Source organism: Embiotoca jacksoni, unplaced genomic scaffold (assembly GCF_022577435.1).
Source record: "Embiotoca jacksoni isolate LCO1_2020_lvr unplaced genomic scaffold, fEmbJac1.0.p SCAF_19, whole genome shotgun sequence".
NCBI lineage: Eukaryota > Metazoa > Chordata > Actinopteri > Embiotocidae > Embiotoca > Embiotoca jacksoni.
In genome coordinates this window covers 7,905,852-7,926,067 of record NW_027185329.1, presented here as the reverse complement: position 1 = coordinate 7,926,067, position 20,216 = coordinate 7,905,852, and the positions used below count along the sequence as shown (strand labels likewise).

Sequence of the window (20,216 nt, the reverse complement as noted above, 5' to 3'; positions counted from 1 at the left end):
TTTCCCACCGACTCATTCTCATGCTTCTGTTCCCCCACTGTGCATCCACACTGTGCTCTCAAACTGTGAAAAGAGTTACGGTGCGACGAGTAGTGCTGCTCTTTTACTTTTGCCTTTACTTTACCTGCACAAGCTCTGAAAGCTACAAAGTATTTAGGTTTTTCATATTTAGATATATATTGGACTATATGGACTTTTTTTTTTTAAACTGCACCCCAAAAATCAGTGGAGTTTTTTTTTTCCCTGTGCACGCCACGTAAAAGTACAAACAAATTGGAAAATATCTCAGAAAAGGCTTTTCAAGAGGACATAAGATGTATTAGTGAAGAGGAAAGGAACAACACAGAGGAATGGCAGCGTGGGAAAAGGCGGCACTCAGAGGGGACAGACAACAACCAAGTGGATTGGATCTTTAAAAAAATGGAGGACACGGGAGGAGAGGCTGTACGGGATAGGAGGAGGGAGGGGGTGGGGGTGGCGGGACACAGAATGGCGTGAGGACCAGGGCCGGTGGTTGGTTTGATCTGAGCCACGTGTGCGTCCAGCCACGTCTCTTCGCCGCTTCATGGATGTCGATGAAATGTTGGCTTCCCGTGCCGCTCGATTCCTCCTGTCTTGGGCCAGGTAGGTACGCACTATCCTGTACAGCTAAGTTTCCCGATAATGTTTCATTTTTTCAGGCTGTCCGGATGTTACATCAGAAGTTGCCATTTTGAAAGTTCTGTGCATGTTCAGCCTTCATATCTCTTCGTCATTCGAAGCTTAGGTACATGATGATGGGAAGCTTGAGAGCGTTGGGAAAATATGGCGTACATCGGCCGTCATGTTTTTGGTTTGGGATACCACACTGAATGATGAGACTAAAAAAACAAAAAACAAAAGCAAACCAATCTAAAAAAAAACAAACAGAGGACAGTCAGCGTCTATTCAGTACCTTCAGCATTATCCGACGGCTGTTGGATTGACGACTTTAATTGCCGTAGACTCTGTGAAAGTAGATGACATTTTCAGTAGAGCGTTGTTGCGTAATAATTTTCCTGACCCCAACTTCGCATCCTCACCAATGCTTTTCCTTGTGGAGCAACATGAACGAAGCAAACGGTATTTACATTATTTTGATTAGTTCACCATTAAAACATCCTTGTTTTTTGGGCGGCATTTTTTTCTGACTCAGCAACTTAAACGTCACAGTATATTGACACAAAAAAAAAAAAGGTTATTATTGACTCGTGTTGAAAAGTAACGCAGCTTTGTTGTCCCGATTGGATATGTAATGGAATTTATTTGCGGACACATAAAACTGACTAACATGATAATGTGACTTTGGTTGAAATCATGTTTGTCCCACGTCATCTCAACGGGAACTCAACACTGTACCATGAACACCGACTGCGTACCATTGGAACTAAGATACGGACGCCATTTCAAACACTTTGATTTTCGATCTGTAACGTTGCATCGCACAGTGAATTTAGCGATTGCCAAACGTTTGTTTTGCTGAAAGAGAACGCATATTAGTAATCCAAAGAAATCACCAGCACAAATAAACCAGATCTGAATTAACATATAATCATAACATTTATATTTTAAAGCTTTTTGATACCTCCATTAACCTTCAATTGATGATAAAACGTACTAGTTGTCCAGATTTAGAAACAGAAAAAGAAAATCATGTTAAGTTCAAGTTGAATGAGGATGATGCGACCTGTTTTTTTTTAAGATGCAGTTTAGAGGAACAGCTCCAATGATCTCTGCAGTGTCTGTTAAGACCTCCATTAGGATAGGGTCCGATAAATCATGTTTACAAACAAATGAACTTTGATTTATATAAAGTTATGGAAATGGAATCTTTCTCTTGTACAGCCCGATATCCTCACCTAAAATCCCTACAATATGATGCCACATTGTGGAGAATATAGCAGACTAATAAACCGCTGAATAATCCCAGATGCTTGGGAGAGGAGGATTTAGCTTTAGCCCCTTTTATTCTTTACCATGTAATAGGTTTCATGATATAATACTGTATACTCATTATGTAAAAAAAATTGTTCACCCGGACTTCCCAAATAGCAAAATCCTGTGAAATCCCAGAAACCCCAAAGGGCAATATTGTATGTGGTCTGACATTCAGGACTTTGCGTCATTTTAGTTTTAAGGGTGACACTCGAGGAGTAAAAATGTATATGTTTTGGGCCAATATATACTTGAAGTGTACATTTTTTAATATTGATTTTGAAAAGGAAAACAATTCTTGTGAAATAAATCCTTTTAGAAATGCAGATCTCCACGTCATCATCCACTGCATCCCACAATGATGTTGGTACATGTTTTTGATGAGGGGAAAAAAAAATGCTTATCTGTTTTTACATGTTGCCAGTTATTCAGTGAGAGCAGATCTTGTCTGTAACAAATTGTCCTTTCTATTTTTTTCACTACTTTATTGGACTTTCTTTACAATGATTTTACTTGGGGCTGGGAATTTCTCATCAATTGCACCAAAAACATACAAAATGGCCTGTGAATGTCTCTTTATTATTACCTCAGTCTGAATTCTACAGTCTACAGCTTGGTCTATATTTACTCTGCTCCTCCTGATCTGACCATCTCAGTAAGCAGTATGAGTGGGTGACACTGATAAAGTGTTTGATCTTCGTATATATAATTTGATATTGCAGTTAGGGCTGTAACTAGCGACTATTTTAATCTTCGATCCACCTACCGATTTTTCTCTCGATTAATAAATTACATGTTTGGTCCGTAAGATGTCCGAAAATTCTGTAAAACAGGCACCGAAATATACCCCCAGCCCAAAGTGACGTCTTGATTTGCCCGACCATCATCAAAAACCCCAAAATACAATAATTTGTTTACAATAGTCTAACAGTAATAAAAGCAATTTTAACATTTAAAAAGCTGTAATCAGAGAGGTTGCCGCATATTTTGCATGTTAAATAATTCATCAATAATCAACTGTAAATTGTGATTATTTTTTTCTGGCATATCAGCTGAAAGACTGATTTTGGAAAATTGAACCAGAGAGAAATTGCTGTCATTGTTTAACCAAGTGAATTAAATACTTGAGGATTTCAAAGACTACACAAATCGAATAGTGTTGTAAAGCATTCCTCCTTTTTTTTTTTTTTAATCTGCACCATTGTTTGGAGTTCAAACATCTCTGCAGCAAACACTCGCAGTAACAATTCTCTGTACTTCTGCTTTAACTGCCTTCTGCCACAAATTGTGCTGTCTGTTTATGAGACCTGTGCGACAGTTGACATAACACAAAGGAGCAGGGCTAAATATAGCTCAGTATAGCCGATACCGATTCATTGGAAAATGCCTTGATCAGCCCTGATACCGATCTTTGAATTTTTTTCATTCCAACAAAAAGTTATGGAACATTTCAGTGCCAATAAAAATGTCAGTAACGGCAGTGATTAGAGATGAGGTTCGACAGCCTTTTATTATGTCTGAAATGAATCCAGCTTCATAACCACTTATAATATCTGAATCCCTTATCAAACGTTTTGGGCAGCGAGTCTGGAGCATGGAGGGCCAATGGATAAGATTTGAACTGTACAAAGTAGAAAATTGTAATTTAGTAAAGGGGATTAAGTTGTTAAGAGTATTGAACCATTATTTGGCCAGATGTTTGCAGCCCTTTTTTTTTTGTTGATCTCTGGACTATTTGTGCCTTTTCTGGTTTAGGTTTCCTGATATGAGGTGATGCATGGGTCCTTGAAGAAGGAATCAGGCAGCCCATCACTCTCCAGTGGGTTTACAGCTTAACAGCTAGATTCAAAGCGTATATGAACCAGGCACTCGGTTGTTCTGGGTAGCTCCCAGGTATGAATCCCTTTAAGCAAATGACTGTGAAGTAGAACAGTGCTGGAATATAGAAAACTCCCCTGTCTATAAGAAAGTGAAGACACAGGATATACGTGCAGTGCCATTGCTCTGCTGTATGATGAATTTAAAATGGCGGTTCAGGCCGAAGAACACGCTCTACCTCCACAACACTGGGCAGCCATGAACTCCGCACTGCCCCCCTCTCTATCCTTGGCCATGAGTGTAACTGTAAGCTGATAGTATGAGATCAACTGCACCGTGGAACCTGACATTGTGCTGCTTCACATCCTCAATAAAAACCTAGCTGGACTATACAGTCAATGTTGTGAAAATGGCAGCTGAGCGTTTCCAGCTCTGGACAGAGGACAGCGAGCTCCAGCCGGCTGATTTCCCAACGTCATCCCTAGCATCCCTCCATCTCAGGGACGAGGCTGCGGTCATCAATGAGAACACCAACCATATGGGAGATAATCTTGAGCCCCACCCTGTATTTCCCGTGATGATGTCATCACTTCTTGACCAAGCACGACAGCAGGCAGATATAACCACGACTAGTAGGCCTGAGCGTCCACCAGCAGATCAAGGTAAGACTAGAAGTGCTAACGTTTTTAATGCTCAATAAAGGGATGCATTTAATATAAACTGTGATGCATTTTTAGCAATTATACAAACAGATAAGAGAATGAAGAAAACAAATGCCACAACAAAGGTGCAGGCTTTGCTAAGGTGTCTTCTCTTGCTTTTTTGTGCAAAAAACCAAACCACTCCAGCATTTTATTTGCTGTTAGAAAGCCTTTCTGTCTGTGATGACAGTCAAGTAAAATCAGGAGATGTTCAGGAAAATAGGTTTAAAAGATGTTAAGGTCAACCTGATTTCCTCAGGCAGGTATTTCTAGAGCTTTGGGCCCTCGCCTGTAAGTTCTGTCTCTCTAAGCCAGGAATCTGAAACGGATAGAAAGACCTCTTTCCAGTGATCTTAAACTACGTACAGGGTCCCATGGTACTAAGGGTTCAGAATTAGCAGGCAGACCGGCTGTGAAGAGCCTTAATAGGAAACAAAGATATCTGAACATTAATTCTCAAATATAATTATAGTCAGCGAAAGGAGGCCTTAACAGATCTTTCAATAGACCGCACAAGTTTTGAGGTATGCTGTTGAAAAGTTAAACTACACTTAAACCAAATGTCAAGATTCCTTTGCAACAGGTGTATTTTGTTCCTATAAGGAACCAGCAGGTGGCAGAAGTTGTCTAACATTTGCAAGCCAGTGACAAGGATGTCTTTTTTTGCTTGAGTAGAGGTGAAGATATTATTTGATATCCAGGTTTAACATCATATAAGCAGTTGTTCAGGACAGTTAGCGTGCCAGGGTCAGTGAGACTAAGAAGCTCTACAAGATATCAGACACAGGGCCTCAGTCTGTTTACCAATGCTGAGATAATGTCAGAGACTGTATGCTAAGGTCTGTTAAAACAACAAGAGAGCACAAACCAAAAAAACCTGGATGGACATGAAACAATACATTAGATTAGAACTCAATTAATAAATTCACTTCAATTTCTGATTTTCGCTTAGTTTTGAATACATTTAGCTTTGAGTCTGACTGGCACCTCTTGAAGGCACTTGGTGAAAACATGGTAAAACCTTTATAACTACTACTGCTACAATTACCTTGGAGACTTCCATGCTGCTGTGTAGAGAAACAACTTAAGATAAACAAACTTTCAATCAATCAAGGAGTCTGCAACACCCGATACAATTTCCCGGAGCCCAAGCTGACATCGCCAAACTGAAATTGTTTTGTATGATCAAGTCCAAAAGTCAAACATATTCAGTTTACAGCGACAGATCCTCATAAGTGAAATAGAACTAGTCAATGTTCGTCATTTTTGTTTGAAAAATTATCCAATTTAATCGCTGATCTAGTTTCTGTGAAGTAATTCGTGAATTAAATGTTTGTTTCAGCTGTAGAGAACAAGAAACATCGATTCAGGGTTTATTACATGCAGAGCTTCTATTGGGTTTTTATAGCAGGCAAGTTTTGACAGAGCATCACTGTTTGTAGGCTCTGGGTTAATGAGTTCACGCCCTTTCTAATTTTACAACAGCATAAGTATGATTCCTCCAACAGCGATCTGCAGCAGCGATTTCAAGCATCTCCAGGCATGCCATCACAAGTGCTGAAGGCAAGATTTATATCAACTGCTAACAACACAACTCACTACACAAATGTACCAGCACGTGTGCCTGTTTACATACTGGTAAACACAAACAATTCACACATAAACCTAATGAATCAGGAAATATCTGACGTAAAAGTTCTCACCTTTCCCTGCTTCCCTAATGTCACATTAACATAAAGAGGGTCAATAAACACAAACAGACACAGTGGCACATCAGGTCCAGTCCTTCAGGCCGACATGGCATCTCGCTGCAGACAGCTGTTGTTTGTTAGGCGAGGCAAGGCGAGGTCGAGCACTAAGCAGCACTGGGTCTAGCCGAGTGTGCCTGAGCGTTGAGGAGTGCCAGTTCTGGTATTTTAGGCAGTCAGACAGTGTCACCTGTCAGCAGACTAGTCTGGACAGGGTCTCCCACATGGTGCAAGACTAAGCAACACAAACGATATCTCCCTCTTGAGTCTTGTCAAGAGCAGTGTGCGCAGGACAGCCACAAAGTGCAGATCGTCACACACAGACTTGCCTGACCTGACATCGGGGGTGACACTGGGTTGTTGTACGGTCGATGTTTCAGAGTTCTTGGAGACTGAGATGGGTCAAAACGACAGTGAGGCGCAGTCTCATAAACTGACAGCGTTCCTGCAGGACCTTTCCTCCCATGTTGATGATGTGTTCCCTGCACTTAAAACCAACATCACTCAGGAAGGAGGTATGCGCCAACATCTCTTTGCCTTGTTTGCAACAGATCCTTTGATGCATATCAGTTCTATTCTGAAGATCTGCTATAGAAAATGATTGTAAATGTTGTCTGTTTTAAAATGAAATACCAATAATCCTTTGGCTTTCTGGCTCATTTACGTTATTTCCTTCACAGTTTGCAATTTTAGAAAATCTAAACCATATAAATTAACTGCTTTGATGGATTTTTATGTGTCGATGTTTAAATATCTTCCAATTAGTGTAAGTTTGACGATAATAAGAGAAGAGCTATAATAATGTGTGAAAAAAAAGGATGAATGATGGTGACTAGTGGATTATATTGCTCTGCTGAAATACTTATACTGAACAAAAATTAATACGAGTAAAAGATTTGTTCATTACAAAAACAATGAGTCCAGAGCAATGCAACATAAAAGTCCCATTAAATTAAAAAAAAACAAACGTATGAGAAACACTTAAAAAAAAAAATTAAACCTTCGTAATTTCTTTTTTTTGGTGTCTTTTTTCTTTTTTTTTTCCGGTGACCTAAAATATTATTGTCTTTGTTGTCAGAACTTCAACCAGAAAACAATACAACCAAAGCTATGGCAGCGTGTGACTGCAGCGCTGATGATCACCAGCTGTCCGAAGCAGAGTGGTACTGGGGCAACATCTCGAGGTATTGAATGCTCAAACCACCTGCTAATATCATACATAACAACAATGTTATTGCTTTCATGCAAATTTCTTTCAAATTTTCTCATACACTAAGAGCCATTCAAATTTGTACACAATATAAATTTTTGTTGCTTTTGCACCTGTATTTTGTTTATGAGCTGTATTCAGACCTTTACGTCCTTTTGTATTGTCCAGAGAGGAAGTTAATGAAATGATGAGAAACACTCCTGATGGAACATTCCTGATCCGAGATGCTTCCACTGGGATTAAGAAGGAATACACCCTGACACTAAGGTGACTACTTTTCTGGTCTTATGAGTTGTGGACACAACTGCTTCAAAAACTGAATTTCTCCATCAGGACTTTTTGACAAGTGCACATACAGTGTATACAACTAGTTAAGGGTATTATAAGACTATGTATGCAGTTTTTAGTCTCTGAGTTGGTAATATTGTAATTATCAGTAGTAAATGCTACATTTGCAAATCAAATACATCTTTAATCATCGGTCAGTTATTATTTCCTGCGTTCAAAGTCCAAATTTAGTTTAACTGCTTTTTAAGTGTAACTTTATACATTTGGTGGTTTCTGTCTAATTTTAGTTGAATCAGGTCAGACTCGGTTTCAGATATAAAGCTTTGTTGATTAGCGTTTGGCGCAGACTCCATGCGGTCAGCAACATAACACCCTGTCTACACAAGATGTGTTTCACTCATGTTTTTCCAGTCATCCATCTCACATTTGTCTGAAGGAACAGACGCACTCCAACTTAAATCGATACTGTCTAGACTGTCTTTCTTACCTCTTACATTTGGCTTTTGCTTTGTATAACTGTGACCCAGAGCTCTTTATAGTCTTTGAGATTCTTCCAATTTACAGGTGTTAAGTCCATAAACTGCATATTGTGCTGTGAAAGTTAAAAAAAACTCTCCTCTCTGAAAGTGCAGACGCACTGTGGCTAGACAGATCTAGCATAGGCAGGGCAACTGACTTTTCCCTTTTAATTGGTGTCACTCTAAAAAAACACAGTAGTGAGGGGAAAATGTATATTCTTGTTCTATACTACAGACAATTAAAATGTTCAGAGACCGCTCCTGTTGCGCATCAGTCAATAGCGCGAGTCTGGGGTGGCGCACCATGTATTCTTCCCACAGGGTCAGACTGTCAAAACTGAGTTCTACTGAGGGTAAACATTTTGTACAAACAACCTGAGCTGTGGCACTTTGGTTCTTCAACATGACTACACACCCTCACACAGCAAGTTGAAAACATGCAAGTTTCTTGACAATCATACCTCCCCACAAATCTTACTCACCGGATTCAGCTCCCTGCAATTTCTTTCTTTACTCCAAAAATTTTGACACAAAATTAGAAGTGCGCTCTCTGCTTAAGTTTTAGGTCCATGCACACATAAAATCAGCAGTGCATACATGCCAGTGGTCACAAAAAGATTGTGTAACTCAGCTGTTGATACTTGTCAAGTAATGTAACTTGGAATATTTTCTCGTGAGGGCTGAAGCTTCCCCCTGCTCTGTGGAAATCACGCTACTGCACTTAGTTGGTACGCAACAAGGATAATATCTGAATTCTTTGACTGCTCATTGTATGTTTTACATATTTGTGGCAGCTATTTTGCAACAGTTATTCTTTGACTTTTGCAGAAAAGATGGCTACAACCGCCTAATAAAAATCTTCCATAATGGTGGAAAGTATGGCTTTTCTGAGCCACTGGCCTTTCCCTCTGTGGTGGACCTGATCCAATATTACCAGAAGAAGTCATTGGCCCAGTACAACTTGAAACTGGATACGAGGTTACTCTACCCAATATCCAGGTACCAGCAGGTAGGTTTATAGGGACTTAGAACAGTGAATGTGTGCTGTTACATTACAAAAACAAAACATTTTGCACTCCTTACATGTTTAATTATAGTATAAATAACTTGTAGAGGTTTAATTGTTATTGGTGCTGTTTTTCTTGAAATTCTGATTACCTATTTGTGGTTTTGCTTAGTTCAGAGCTAGTAGATAACAAAAAAGGAAGCAATTCAATGTTAATATGGCAGTACCAGACCTTCTGTAATGTTAGTTTATATTCGACTAAATGTAACACAGGAAATTTTTAAAGTGGACTTGGTTCTAAATATCTTCTATATTATTGTCTGCATAGCATCAGGTTGTGATGGAAGTTGACATTGATGCAGCCGTAGAACAGCTAAGGATATTTCAGGATCAATACAAAGAGAAGAGCAAAGAGTACGACCGTCTGTTTGAGGAACTGAACCTAACCTCCCAGGTACAACAGCATCCTCATCACTGAGACTCCTATTTGCCAAGTAAATCTGTGGTTTTCTTTGCTAAAAGCAACATCTTTGCACTAAAATGTTTTAGTCCTGACAGCTTTACCACAAAAAAAGCTTTGACTGTAAGGCCTGGAATATTAAAGAAAAGATTTGTTTCCTCTCCTTCACAGGAACTGCAGAGCAAGCGGACGGCCATTGAGGCTTTCAGCGAAATCATTCGGATCTTTGAGGAGGAATGTGAAACCCAGGAACGCTACAGCAAGGAATACATCGACATGTTCCTCACGTTAGATAGCAGTACAGAGACCGACAAGTATGTTTCCAAGTACACACCTCTTATCTTGTCACGTTTTCATTCATTCCATTTTATTTATTTTTTTGAAGTAAAAAAAAGGAATGCTTGATAATGTAATGGGTACATTTTATATCAGCCCGAAATGAACATTTTCTACTGATATGACAGACCGATAAATTGATGCTTTAATTATGCCTAAATACTCTATGCTTGACTAAATGCTCAATGCCATGTCCTCAGCACAAGGGTGTATGAGAGATCATGTGCAGCATGAGATTATCAAGTGTCTTGCGATGAGCATGAAAGAGTACAACTATATACCTGTAAAAGTTATTAATTGCAATGAGTGTCTCAAAGATAGCATCATCCAGGCCTGTTAGATCAGTTTTGTTTCAAAGAAAATATCACGTAAAAATAAAGATGGAGTGTTTTTCATAACCTAAATTGAAGTAGTGAATGTGTACATATGTTAATTCCTGTACAGGAATCATATCAAATTTCCACAAAAAAAAAATCCAATATCATGCATCCCTACAAAAAAGTTTAAATAATTAATACTCATTCAGGCCATTCTCATCCAGCATGCTCACACTGACGTTATTTCTTCAACTACAGGATTCAAAGCAATTCAGATGAACTGCAGTCAAGGGTGGAAGAGATCCACAACAGCAAGAAGAAGTTGGAGGAAGAGCTGAGGAAGAAGGTGCTGGCTCATGTGGAGGTCGACAGGAAAATTAACAGTTTAAAGCCCGACCTTGTGCAGCTCCGGAAAATCAGAGATCAATACCTGCTGTAAGTTTAACCCGACAGCATCCAATGATCTTGTTTGTGTACTAGCAGAAAAATGTTTTTTGAACTGTGGTTGAATTTTTTTAATCCCAAAGTATTCTCTTCTGTGCATATTATACATGAATCAAGTAAACAAAAAGTACTAAAAGCCAAGTGGATGTAACCACTTACATCACCCACTGGGTGATATGGATCAAGCAAAAAACGAATAGCTTTTTAGTCAAATTATGTTTGAAATTTTAGATTTCACTGTATATAGGTAGTTACGGATATATATTTATTGTTCAATATAGGTCATTATTTGCTGCACAGATTATATTTTTATCATGTTTAAGAAAAGTGTATTTACCTATATCTTGAGATACCTCATATGTTGTCTAGAAAGACATTTACCTTCTCTTTACTGTACACAAATGCATTATACGGTAGGCTATGTACTTGGATAATATAGAAACCTTACGCAGGGCGTGCTTGGTGAGCACTGAAAATCTATTTTCGCACATACATGTGCTTCATCTCCACTACAGCTCCATCATAGTGCAAATCAAATTTGTAACATGACTCTAAGAGATCCACCAGATCTGAGATCTGACTGATAAAATTTTGAATTCAAAAACTGTCCATCACATACCAATGACACAGCTGAGTTATAAACATAGAAAACACAATCAGCTGTTCTCCTCCATGCTGCCACAGCTGTGGATCTCTCTGGTACGGCTTTATTAAATGCCTGTTGGGAGGACTGTGTGATTCTAGCTGATTCTTGCCCTTTTTGGTCCTCAGTAAATTCAAACAAGCAGATCTGGTCTATTCAGGTTTTGATTGGTTGTGAGTGATGAGATTAAATGCTCGGCCTCATTTCTTCACATAAACAACTACAGTTACTTTACAGCATATAAGACAAAACTCATGGTCTGACAGAGTTGATGATTTTATTGTTACCCATGGAAAACATCTACCTTCTTTGGAAAATGCATTTGCCACCGCTGTATATTCAAAACATGGTGACTGCCATAGAAATGAATGCCTTTTTCTCCAACTTTTTTACATTGCATTCTGTACAATCTCACATTTTGTCACCTATTTATAGTAAACAGAAGAACTTCAAGAATAACAAAGTTGAAGTTGAATACATTAAAACAAGTTCTGCTAATAATCCACTTTTTGCAGCCTTCTAACTGTTCTTCCACATTTCAGCTGGCTCACCCAGCAAGGCACGAGGCAGAGCCAGATCAATGACTGGCTGGGTATCAGGACTGAAGAAGAGTAAGCATCTTTCTCTTGTCCTAGTCAACTAAACTGATGGATTTTTCATCAAACAGAAAAGTGCAGAATTTATATAAATTGCTTTTGTTTCTTGTATTCAATCTTAGGTATTTCATATACTCTGCCACTTTCTAAACCCTGAAACATGCATTCACTGGGTGTGCTGCTCTTGTCAACATACACTGGAACAAGTGCATCTGTGCTATGTACAGCAGTGTGGGATGGAAAATACAAGAACAGTCAAATGTTGTATTATGTCAAAGGATTGTAAAATGTCATTAATACTTTAAACATAAGCTGCATTTGTTTGCAAATTGTGCCAGCAAGGCTACTTATAAAGTACATTCAAGAAGTAGTCAGAGCCCTTCATTTCTTTTTACATTTGGCTATGTTCCATTTTTATGCTAAATGTGTTTAAATAAATGTTTCCCACAGTCTACATCCCTAATGACAAAGCACTCTATACTTCAAATATTTCTCTTCTATCTAAATTAACAACTTCCCCAATCCTTCCACCATCCAGCCCATACACCCTTGCAGATGACACCCACCAAGAGGAGAGGAGCTGGTATGTCGGTGGTATGAGACGAAAAGAGGCGGAGGAGCTACTGAAAGGGAAGCGGGACGGAACCTTCTTAATCAGAGACAGTCAGACTCAGAGAGGCTCCTTTGCCTGCTCTGTTGTGTGAGTACTTCCACATTGGTATACTTTAAGTATTTAAACGTATAGTTTACAATATTTTACTCTAATGTAAATAAATGCCTGACCCCTCTGCTGTAATTTGGGATTTCTAACATCATTATTTCATGCAGCGTGGACGGGGACGTGAAACACTGTGTGATCTATAGGACAGAAACGGGATACGGCTTTGCTGAACCCTACAACTTGTATTCATCGCTGAGAGAGCTCGTCCTCCATTATCGACACACGTCCCTGATCCAACACAACCAGCAGCTGAATGTAACCCTGGCCTGGCCCGCTCTCAGCCAGCAGCCCAGCTGAGACACACCAGCACACCACCCAGATGGCGCTTTCCCAAAGCTTCACAGAATTCACACTGAGGACACACCCAAATGGACACTGTTACCAGGCTCAAACAGAGCACCGGTTAGTGTTGTCACCATACAAACAAATTTCAATCACAAGCTTCAGTGTTAAAATTTTAATTAACTAATAATCCAAAAATGCTATGATGTCACAGCAAACAAAAACATCACTGACCAACAATCACACTTATATCCACAGTATCAGCTGGTCAGCTAATTCAAACAGGCATCCGGTTTGAGATTCTGGGGCTTGTTTCACGCTGTTGTAACTGACACAGCGCTGACCAATGCAATCAGCAGTATATTAGTCTGCTGACACAAGTCAACACTCAGCAAGTTTCCCAAAACATGTTTTGAAACGACCTTTCAGAATACAAAATACAAACTTTTTATAACAAGAACTATCAGAGCAGAGAGATATAATATGGCTATCTGTTTTTCTTGCATAAGAAGACAATATATTTTTCTGGTGGAGCAATGTTAATTAAATGTATCCACTATTCCAGCCAAATGTTCTAGCACAAATCTTTCTACTTTTTCCATAAAATCTAGCACCAGAAATCATCATGAAGAATCTAAAAAAGTAAAAGGCTTCCAAGTCTTTGTCTCTAGATTTGGCCACTCTTGATCAATACTGTACCTCATGGTGTAAATTTTCTAAAATATTTCTGTCCAACAAAGTCAACAAAAACGAGTTCATGTCCCTCGCAGCCTCATTCACTTTTTAAGCTTTGAAAATAATAATTTGTTCCATACTTCCGTGATATGCATGTTCCATTTAATCAAATTCACTCAATGCAGCATCTTGTTAAAGATGCTTCTGGGAAACTGAGCTCAGGATGGAACTCTACACTACCCCGCACATGTGCATTATGGGTATTGTAGATATCGAGGAGACACATAAGCACTTTATCCAAAACAAGACACCTGAATACACAGGCAAGGGTTGGGTTCCTTTAGCTGGTTCCATTTTGAATCCTGTCCCTGGTTGGCGGAATACCTCGCTTTAGCTCTGATACTAACACAGCTCTTATAAAGCATTTTATCTCTCCTCGTTACGGTTCGCTAGCAAAGCTCAATGTTAAAAAACAAACAAGTATAACATGAACATCTTGTGGTATTCAGGTGGCATTCACAATTTAGTAGCAACTAATAAAAGCTGTAATATTTCTGGATCATTGCCTAATAACAGGAGTGCACAGATCTAAAGTGACATTTTAGGTGACGATTACGCAAACGTTTTGTCACTTCCAAATGATGAAAGCTAAATTTAATGGCATTCAATTAGAGATTTGATAAAAGTGCTATTGAACCTCAACCCTACACAGACACAGCGAACAGAGCTTAAAAAAAAAATTTAAAAAAAATGTGAGTATGCATGCTACCACTGATCTCGCATATTGATGTTGTTGGTTGGAAAGATTATATTTTGGTGATTAGAAATAGAGAAGTTATTTTCTTACTAATATCTTCAAATCTTTAAGTTTTCACAGTGGTTTTCAGAAGTGAAAGCAGTCAGTTTTAAGTCAATGCTGTCCTTCATTCTGCACATTTCCACACTATCATCATCATCATCATCATCATCATCATCATCATCATCATCAGGGCATTACAATTGTGATATAAAGCGAAGCAGACATGAGGCGATTGTTGTGCAAGTCTTGGGATATCAATTTAAAACAGAAAGTTACTTAAGTAAATGTGAGTTATCGATCTGATTCAGATTTATAACTGATTAGTTGGATTTCTGGTTTTGATTGTGAGTATTTTGGTTGGTGTCAGTGATCCGGGACCCTCGATAAGTGTCTGGAGCCTGATGCGGAGTGACATAATACAGGCTTGCACTGTAGGTTTCCAGTTCTGTAGGAAATTGTTGAATAGTGCCTTTACGTGCTTCATTCCAGCCATTTTACTCCCCCTGCGAACGGCAATGGCCTGATGACATTAACAGGTTGTGTGTAGCTCAGTAGAAGGTAAATATAACAGCCCCTGAATCCACAAATGGAGAGTTATTATAAAAGGTAGTTGCTTTCCTGCAACTGATTGCTTTTAAGAATTATATCTAAATTACATTTAATCATTTTGATAAAATGAGAGCCAAATAGACCTTAATCCCCTAATTGCCATACTGAATTTAGTTCACATTTTGCACGTGAACCTTTGGACTTATATAGCAGCTTTTAAGAAAAACAACGATTACGAAAACAAAGGTTCATAATTTTAGCGGCCCTGAACTTAAGTAACTGTTCAATTTTAGCCATCACCCCAGGTTTTCTACAGCTAGAAGCCAGAAAGGCAAAACATCTTTGTTAAAATTATACACTATGTTTAAAAGAAGTTGCAAAGAATTCGTGTTAAATATGATTGACCAATAAAATTATCATCAGTGCTGCTTGTTACGGCATGTTAGGTAGCTAGCTAGTTAGATACAAGCTAACAAGGTAGGATTCCAGCTATGGTGGACCAAATAGAGAATATTACCATAAAATTGATGAAATCATAAATACTAGATTTTTTTTTTTTTTTAAAGGGTGCACGTCAGCAGACCATATATAGGATGATTTTTTTTTTCTCCTTATATGTGAGGTATATTCGAACGCTGATGGAACACTGTGTCTATATTGATTTCAAATTGAGACTGTTTACATTTTAGACGTGTCCAGGTGCCTCCAGTCCTGGATAGGTAACAGGTTTGCGACCCAGGGACTCCTTTGATTGTGTAGTTTGTGAGTGGAGATGAAGTGGTGCTTGTGGATTAATCAATCAGTGAATCAATCAAACTATTTTTATAGGGGGAAATACAGTTGTCAAAAAAATATAGCATTGTCAGTTTGGGTTGCCCATAAAGATAGAATTTCTAAAGAAATACAAAATGTAAAAGAATAGCTGACTTTACATTTTGTGACTGATTAACGTTTTTTTTTTCTGTATGTGTTTGTGTGCCACTTTAAATGCACTTCTCTCTTTATGGTCAAACACGTGCTCGATTGTCATTGTGTACGTAAACTTGAAGTTATCAGTTTTGTCAGACTGTTTATTGCCATGAAGGGAGATGAACATATGGTGTCAGATTCCTGCTTTGTGGCAGTGAAAAGGTGTAAATGTTAGATTCTTGCATGCCATCTTGTGTAAAAGACTTCCTAGGTATAATACATATTGGTGATTCAAATATGAACATTATGGCTGCGGGTACTGTTTTGATACCAGTTTTGGTACTATAATCACACCACCAGCTATAAAACAAAAAAAAAAATGTTGTTACCTTACTTCAATGGGTTACCTGTATTCTGTGAAATTCTCAGTTATTATTATTATCTTTTCCATTATCTCCATCTACGGTGCTAGGCACTCATTGCTGTAGTTTTCCTTGAATGCACTTCTCTGAGATCACCTGTACAGAGTCCAACTGTGATATCTGCTTTAGCCAAGCAAATGGAAGAGCTTTCATGTTGGTTGTGGTCTGTTGTGCTTGTAACCACATCAGTCTACAATAGTGTTGCACGGTAGTAAAATGTCAAGTGCTGCATTGCACAGGTTGTGGACAGTGTGCCACAACCACCACATGGCAGTGCAAGTATGACTTCTAACCTGAGCGAAACCAAAATGTAGGTATCTGTCCCTCGTCATCCGGGTTATCCGTCTTTTTTTTGTACTTTTTGCACACTGAATAGATTGAGAGCTAAATAAGTCTAAAATTTAAGTAAAAATATATTTAATGTTGTAACTTTAAAAAAAAAAAAAAAAAGAACATTACTTATCAGTAAATTCTGTTGCAGGAATATAGAAAGGGTATGCAGGTTACATGTGCACAAAAACAGACAAGACCACTGCTCTGTGGGGTTTAGATTCAAGGCATAGCATTTGCACACAAGTATCTCGTGTGAGGTGGAGATACTGTGACTGTCTTTATGTACATTCACCCTGTTATCAAAGCAGGTGGACATGTGGTGGTTGTAAATATAGACAAGTTGCTCATGAGATTGATGTGTCGTAGCTCTGATAAAAAAATAAATAAACGTACTTCTAGTCTGTGGCACCTTTAATCAGCAGACCACTTGATACAATATTTAGTTCTGTAAAGTCAGATATCTTTGTAATTACGTGTGCACAATTTGGTCTTTTTCTGTTGTCGTTGTCTCTTTTTGTAAATTTAATGTTTTATCACTGTGCAAACAAAAACAAAATAGATACTGAAAGCACATTTAAAAATGTTTACTGTTTCGCAGGGAATAACTGGCTTCACAGATCATGCAACGTGTGCCATGATGTAATTCCATCAGCAATCTTGTTCATCTGTTCTCAAATTTTTCATGAACTACTACCCAGTGTTTTACCAACTATGATGATAATACAATTATGCACAGCTACAGAAAATACTGTTGAAGGGAAAACTCTTATCAGCAGATTATTCACAAATACAGTGTTTATGACTAAAATGATAAGAAGAACAAATTAATGCCATTTAGATTTTGACTTTTACACGTCTGTATTCTATATCTGAATTTGCCACAAGATTTGTTCTTGTAGTTGATTGGCTCTCAAAGGTTTGTTGAAAATTTGAGTTAGATACCATGGATTTATGGCATGGAAGAGAGAATCAGCTGAACTGGTCTGTGGTGTAGTGACAAAAACGTTGGTTTGGCTTCAAACAGTCGGACGCCTTTAGGAAGGACTTTCTAGCTGCTTCTCTTGTTGATTAAGTCTGTGTACGTATCTTTACGAGATACCTGAAGGGCTTGATATTGCAGGATGCAGGAAAGACTGAATGAAGCCATTAGTATGTGTGTAAAAAAAGATAACTTTGTTGGTCTGCGTTGAAGTGGTGTAACGATGGCTTTAGTGGAAGTTTAATTCAGAGAGGGATTTTCTTTTTTCCGCCGAAAGAATTGTGTTAACATTTGACGATTCTGGATAAGATTTTTTTATCCAATGTCACTTAACGAAAATTCAGGACGTGGTGTATTGTTTAAGGTAGAGAACAAAAGGGAGGTTTTGTGGAAGCTCGGGGGTCGATGACTACGGTTTGTCGCCTTAGATCAATAATCGATATTTGCTTCTTTTTTTTATATATTCAATTATAATGGCAATCATTCCCAAACCTTAATTAAGCAATTCTAGTTGCCTAACCTTAATCATGAAGTGATTGCCCGGCACAGATTCTGTAGAAATGACACAAATATAAACTGCCTGCAATAACTGGTAAAACAAATTAAATAAAAATAACTTAATGCAGTTTTCAACACAAACAATTTACGGATTTTTGAAGCATTAATAAGATCAATATTCAGTGTGGTGAACAGGTTGTTGTACAAATGTTTAGGTCCGGGGTTAAAGATTGTTAAGTGAAGGAACTAGTTATGTGCAGTACATAGAGTCTAAAGCAATGCCAAGGCTGTCAGTCCAAATCAATTTGTTTTGCATATCGGATCATCCTGCTTGACTGTCTGCATAACATCCTGCAAGTGATCAGATCAGATCAGTGTGTCCAAGTGGTAATCCTAATTTTTTTTTATGTTATCCCCATCCATTCCTATAGTAATGTGAACGTATAACATTACTGGAAGAGCAGCTACAACTCAGCCTTTATTAAAAAAAAAAAAAAAGGGGAGGCATCGGACGCGGATGAGATTTGCCTGCTCTGCTGTATTTCATGCAGCTGTCAACGCTGTTATCACTGTCCAGGGGTCCAGACAGACAGCTGTCACTGAATCTCTGCCACCAGCTAGTATGTTTCCTGTACATTTGATACATGTAAACTTTACATGGCCGCAAAAGTCAAAGAATAAAAAAAAAAACCAACACCTGAAACCTTATCAAAGCTGCCAGACCTAAACAAATTTGCAAAAAGAAAAATCATTTGAGTCATATTTCAAACTACAGACAAATGTGGTTTGAATCACTTTGGTTAATCTCAGATCTCATGTAATTTTTGGCTGTTAAGACTTGCAACATATGAGCAGATTTCAGTCAGATATGCATATAAATCAGATTTTAACTGACAGTATGAACAGAGCCTGGGAGCTGTCGGTAGGTTTAGTGTGGTATGTGGGAAGGTATGATGTTGAAGATTAGCAAGTACTGAAATGGTGTCTATTATGGGTTTGAAGTGATTATTGATTAAGAGGAGAGAGGTTGGTCAGAATATATTTACATTAACACAGTGCTAGGGTGCTATTCACTAGATGGGCTATCGCCTTGAATTTTCTTCCATGCCATAATATGATGGGATCTAGTAGTTGAGTAACAAACTACTTTGGGAGTTTGTTATCCTTTTTGTCCTGAATTAAATGAGAGGATCATGATCAACTTTTGTAAACATTTGAAATCCAGGGACTTTGAGCTGTGCAATCAAATACCTCTATGTGTCTCTGAATCACATTCAACATAGTGTTTTCTGTAACTTTGACTTTAATTTTTTTCCCATTGTGGCTGTATGGACTAGTCTTTTTAATTTTATCTTAACAATTTAGTTGCCCTTAGTCAATAACCTATTGCTGTGAGAAAATGCAGTTACTGTAAATGTTTATTTACTGTATTGATTATGCAATGACATTCAGCGTGTTGTCTTCAATCAGAAATAGCTCGTGTTTCCTTTTAGGAGTCATATCTGAAGAAAAACTGGTTTCAAACATTTATGTTGGTGTAAAACCTGACTTTACCTACTTCAGAACAAAACTGTTCATGTATGCACTTTCAGATCCCAAATAAATTTGAAATTACGGTCTAATGAGTTGTTGTGAGTATTATTTGAATATAATTACTTAAGTACTTTTTATATAAGGTAGAAGACAGTGTTTGATCCAAAAACACAGGTCTTCACAAAGTACAAGCCAGCTGACACCACAAATACCATTTACATAATAAGCCTGTGTAAGAGCAAAACTGCAAGGTTAAACTCTACAAAGACTGAAAACACAATGTACTCCACCACAAGACCACATTCAGTGTCTTTACAAGCATCTAGAGGTAGGTTGAAGTCATTTACTACACATAGAATTGTTCTGTGCAGTATTAGTACGCCAGACTTGCAAGAAAAAAAGAAAAGGTTTACAACCTCAATGAGACTTGCTTGTTGGAAAACAAGTATAATATAACACCATGGTTTACACCGTAGGT

General features: G+C 38.2%; 1 protein-coding gene across 3 annotated transcripts; it reads left to right on the top strand.

Annotated features, from left to right (window-relative positions):
• The first annotated feature begins 487 nt into the window (after positions 1-487).
• Positions 488-19,821, top strand: LOC138200542 (phosphatidylinositol 3-kinase regulatory subunit beta-like). Of its 3 annotated transcripts, none has more exons than XM_069153318.1 (12): positions 488-624; positions 3,709-4,433; positions 6,601-6,735; positions 7,299-7,404; positions 7,599-7,697; positions 9,065-9,245; positions 9,571-9,696; positions 9,874-10,016; positions 10,614-10,790; positions 11,985-12,053; positions 12,577-12,738; positions 12,867-19,821. In XM_069153318.1, exons 2-12 carry the CDS (start codon positions 4,181-4,183, stop codon positions 13,054-13,056), a joined length of 1,641 nt encoding a protein of 546 aa, XP_069009419.1. In that variant the 5' UTR covers positions 488-624; positions 3,709-4,180; the 3' UTR covers positions 13,057-19,821. The 3 variants fall into 3 exon arrangements, with proteins under 3 accessions (XP_069009419.1, XP_069009420.1, XP_069009421.1); XM_069153319.1 differs by having other exon boundaries at positions 488-1,101; XM_069153320.1 differs by lacking the exon at positions 6,601-6,735.
• The last annotated feature ends 395 nt before the right edge of the window (positions 19,822-20,216 follow it).

What these genes read in the sequence shown, in the direction of transcription:
- LOC138200542 (XM_069153318.1), top strand. Translation starts at nt 4,181, where the DNA reads ATGGCAGCTGAGCGTTTCCAGCTCTGGACAGAGGACAGCGAGCTCCAG. An exon ending in GGTATCAGGACTGAAGAAGA is followed by an intron (nt 12,054 to 12,576) that starts GTAAGCATCTTT and finishes TCCACCATCCAG; the next exon opens with CCCATACACCCTTGCAGATG. An exon ending in TCCTTTGCCTGCTCTGTTGT is followed by an intron (nt 12,739 to 12,866) that starts GTGAGTACTTCC and finishes TATTTCATGCAG; the next exon opens with CGTGGACGGGGACGTGAAAC.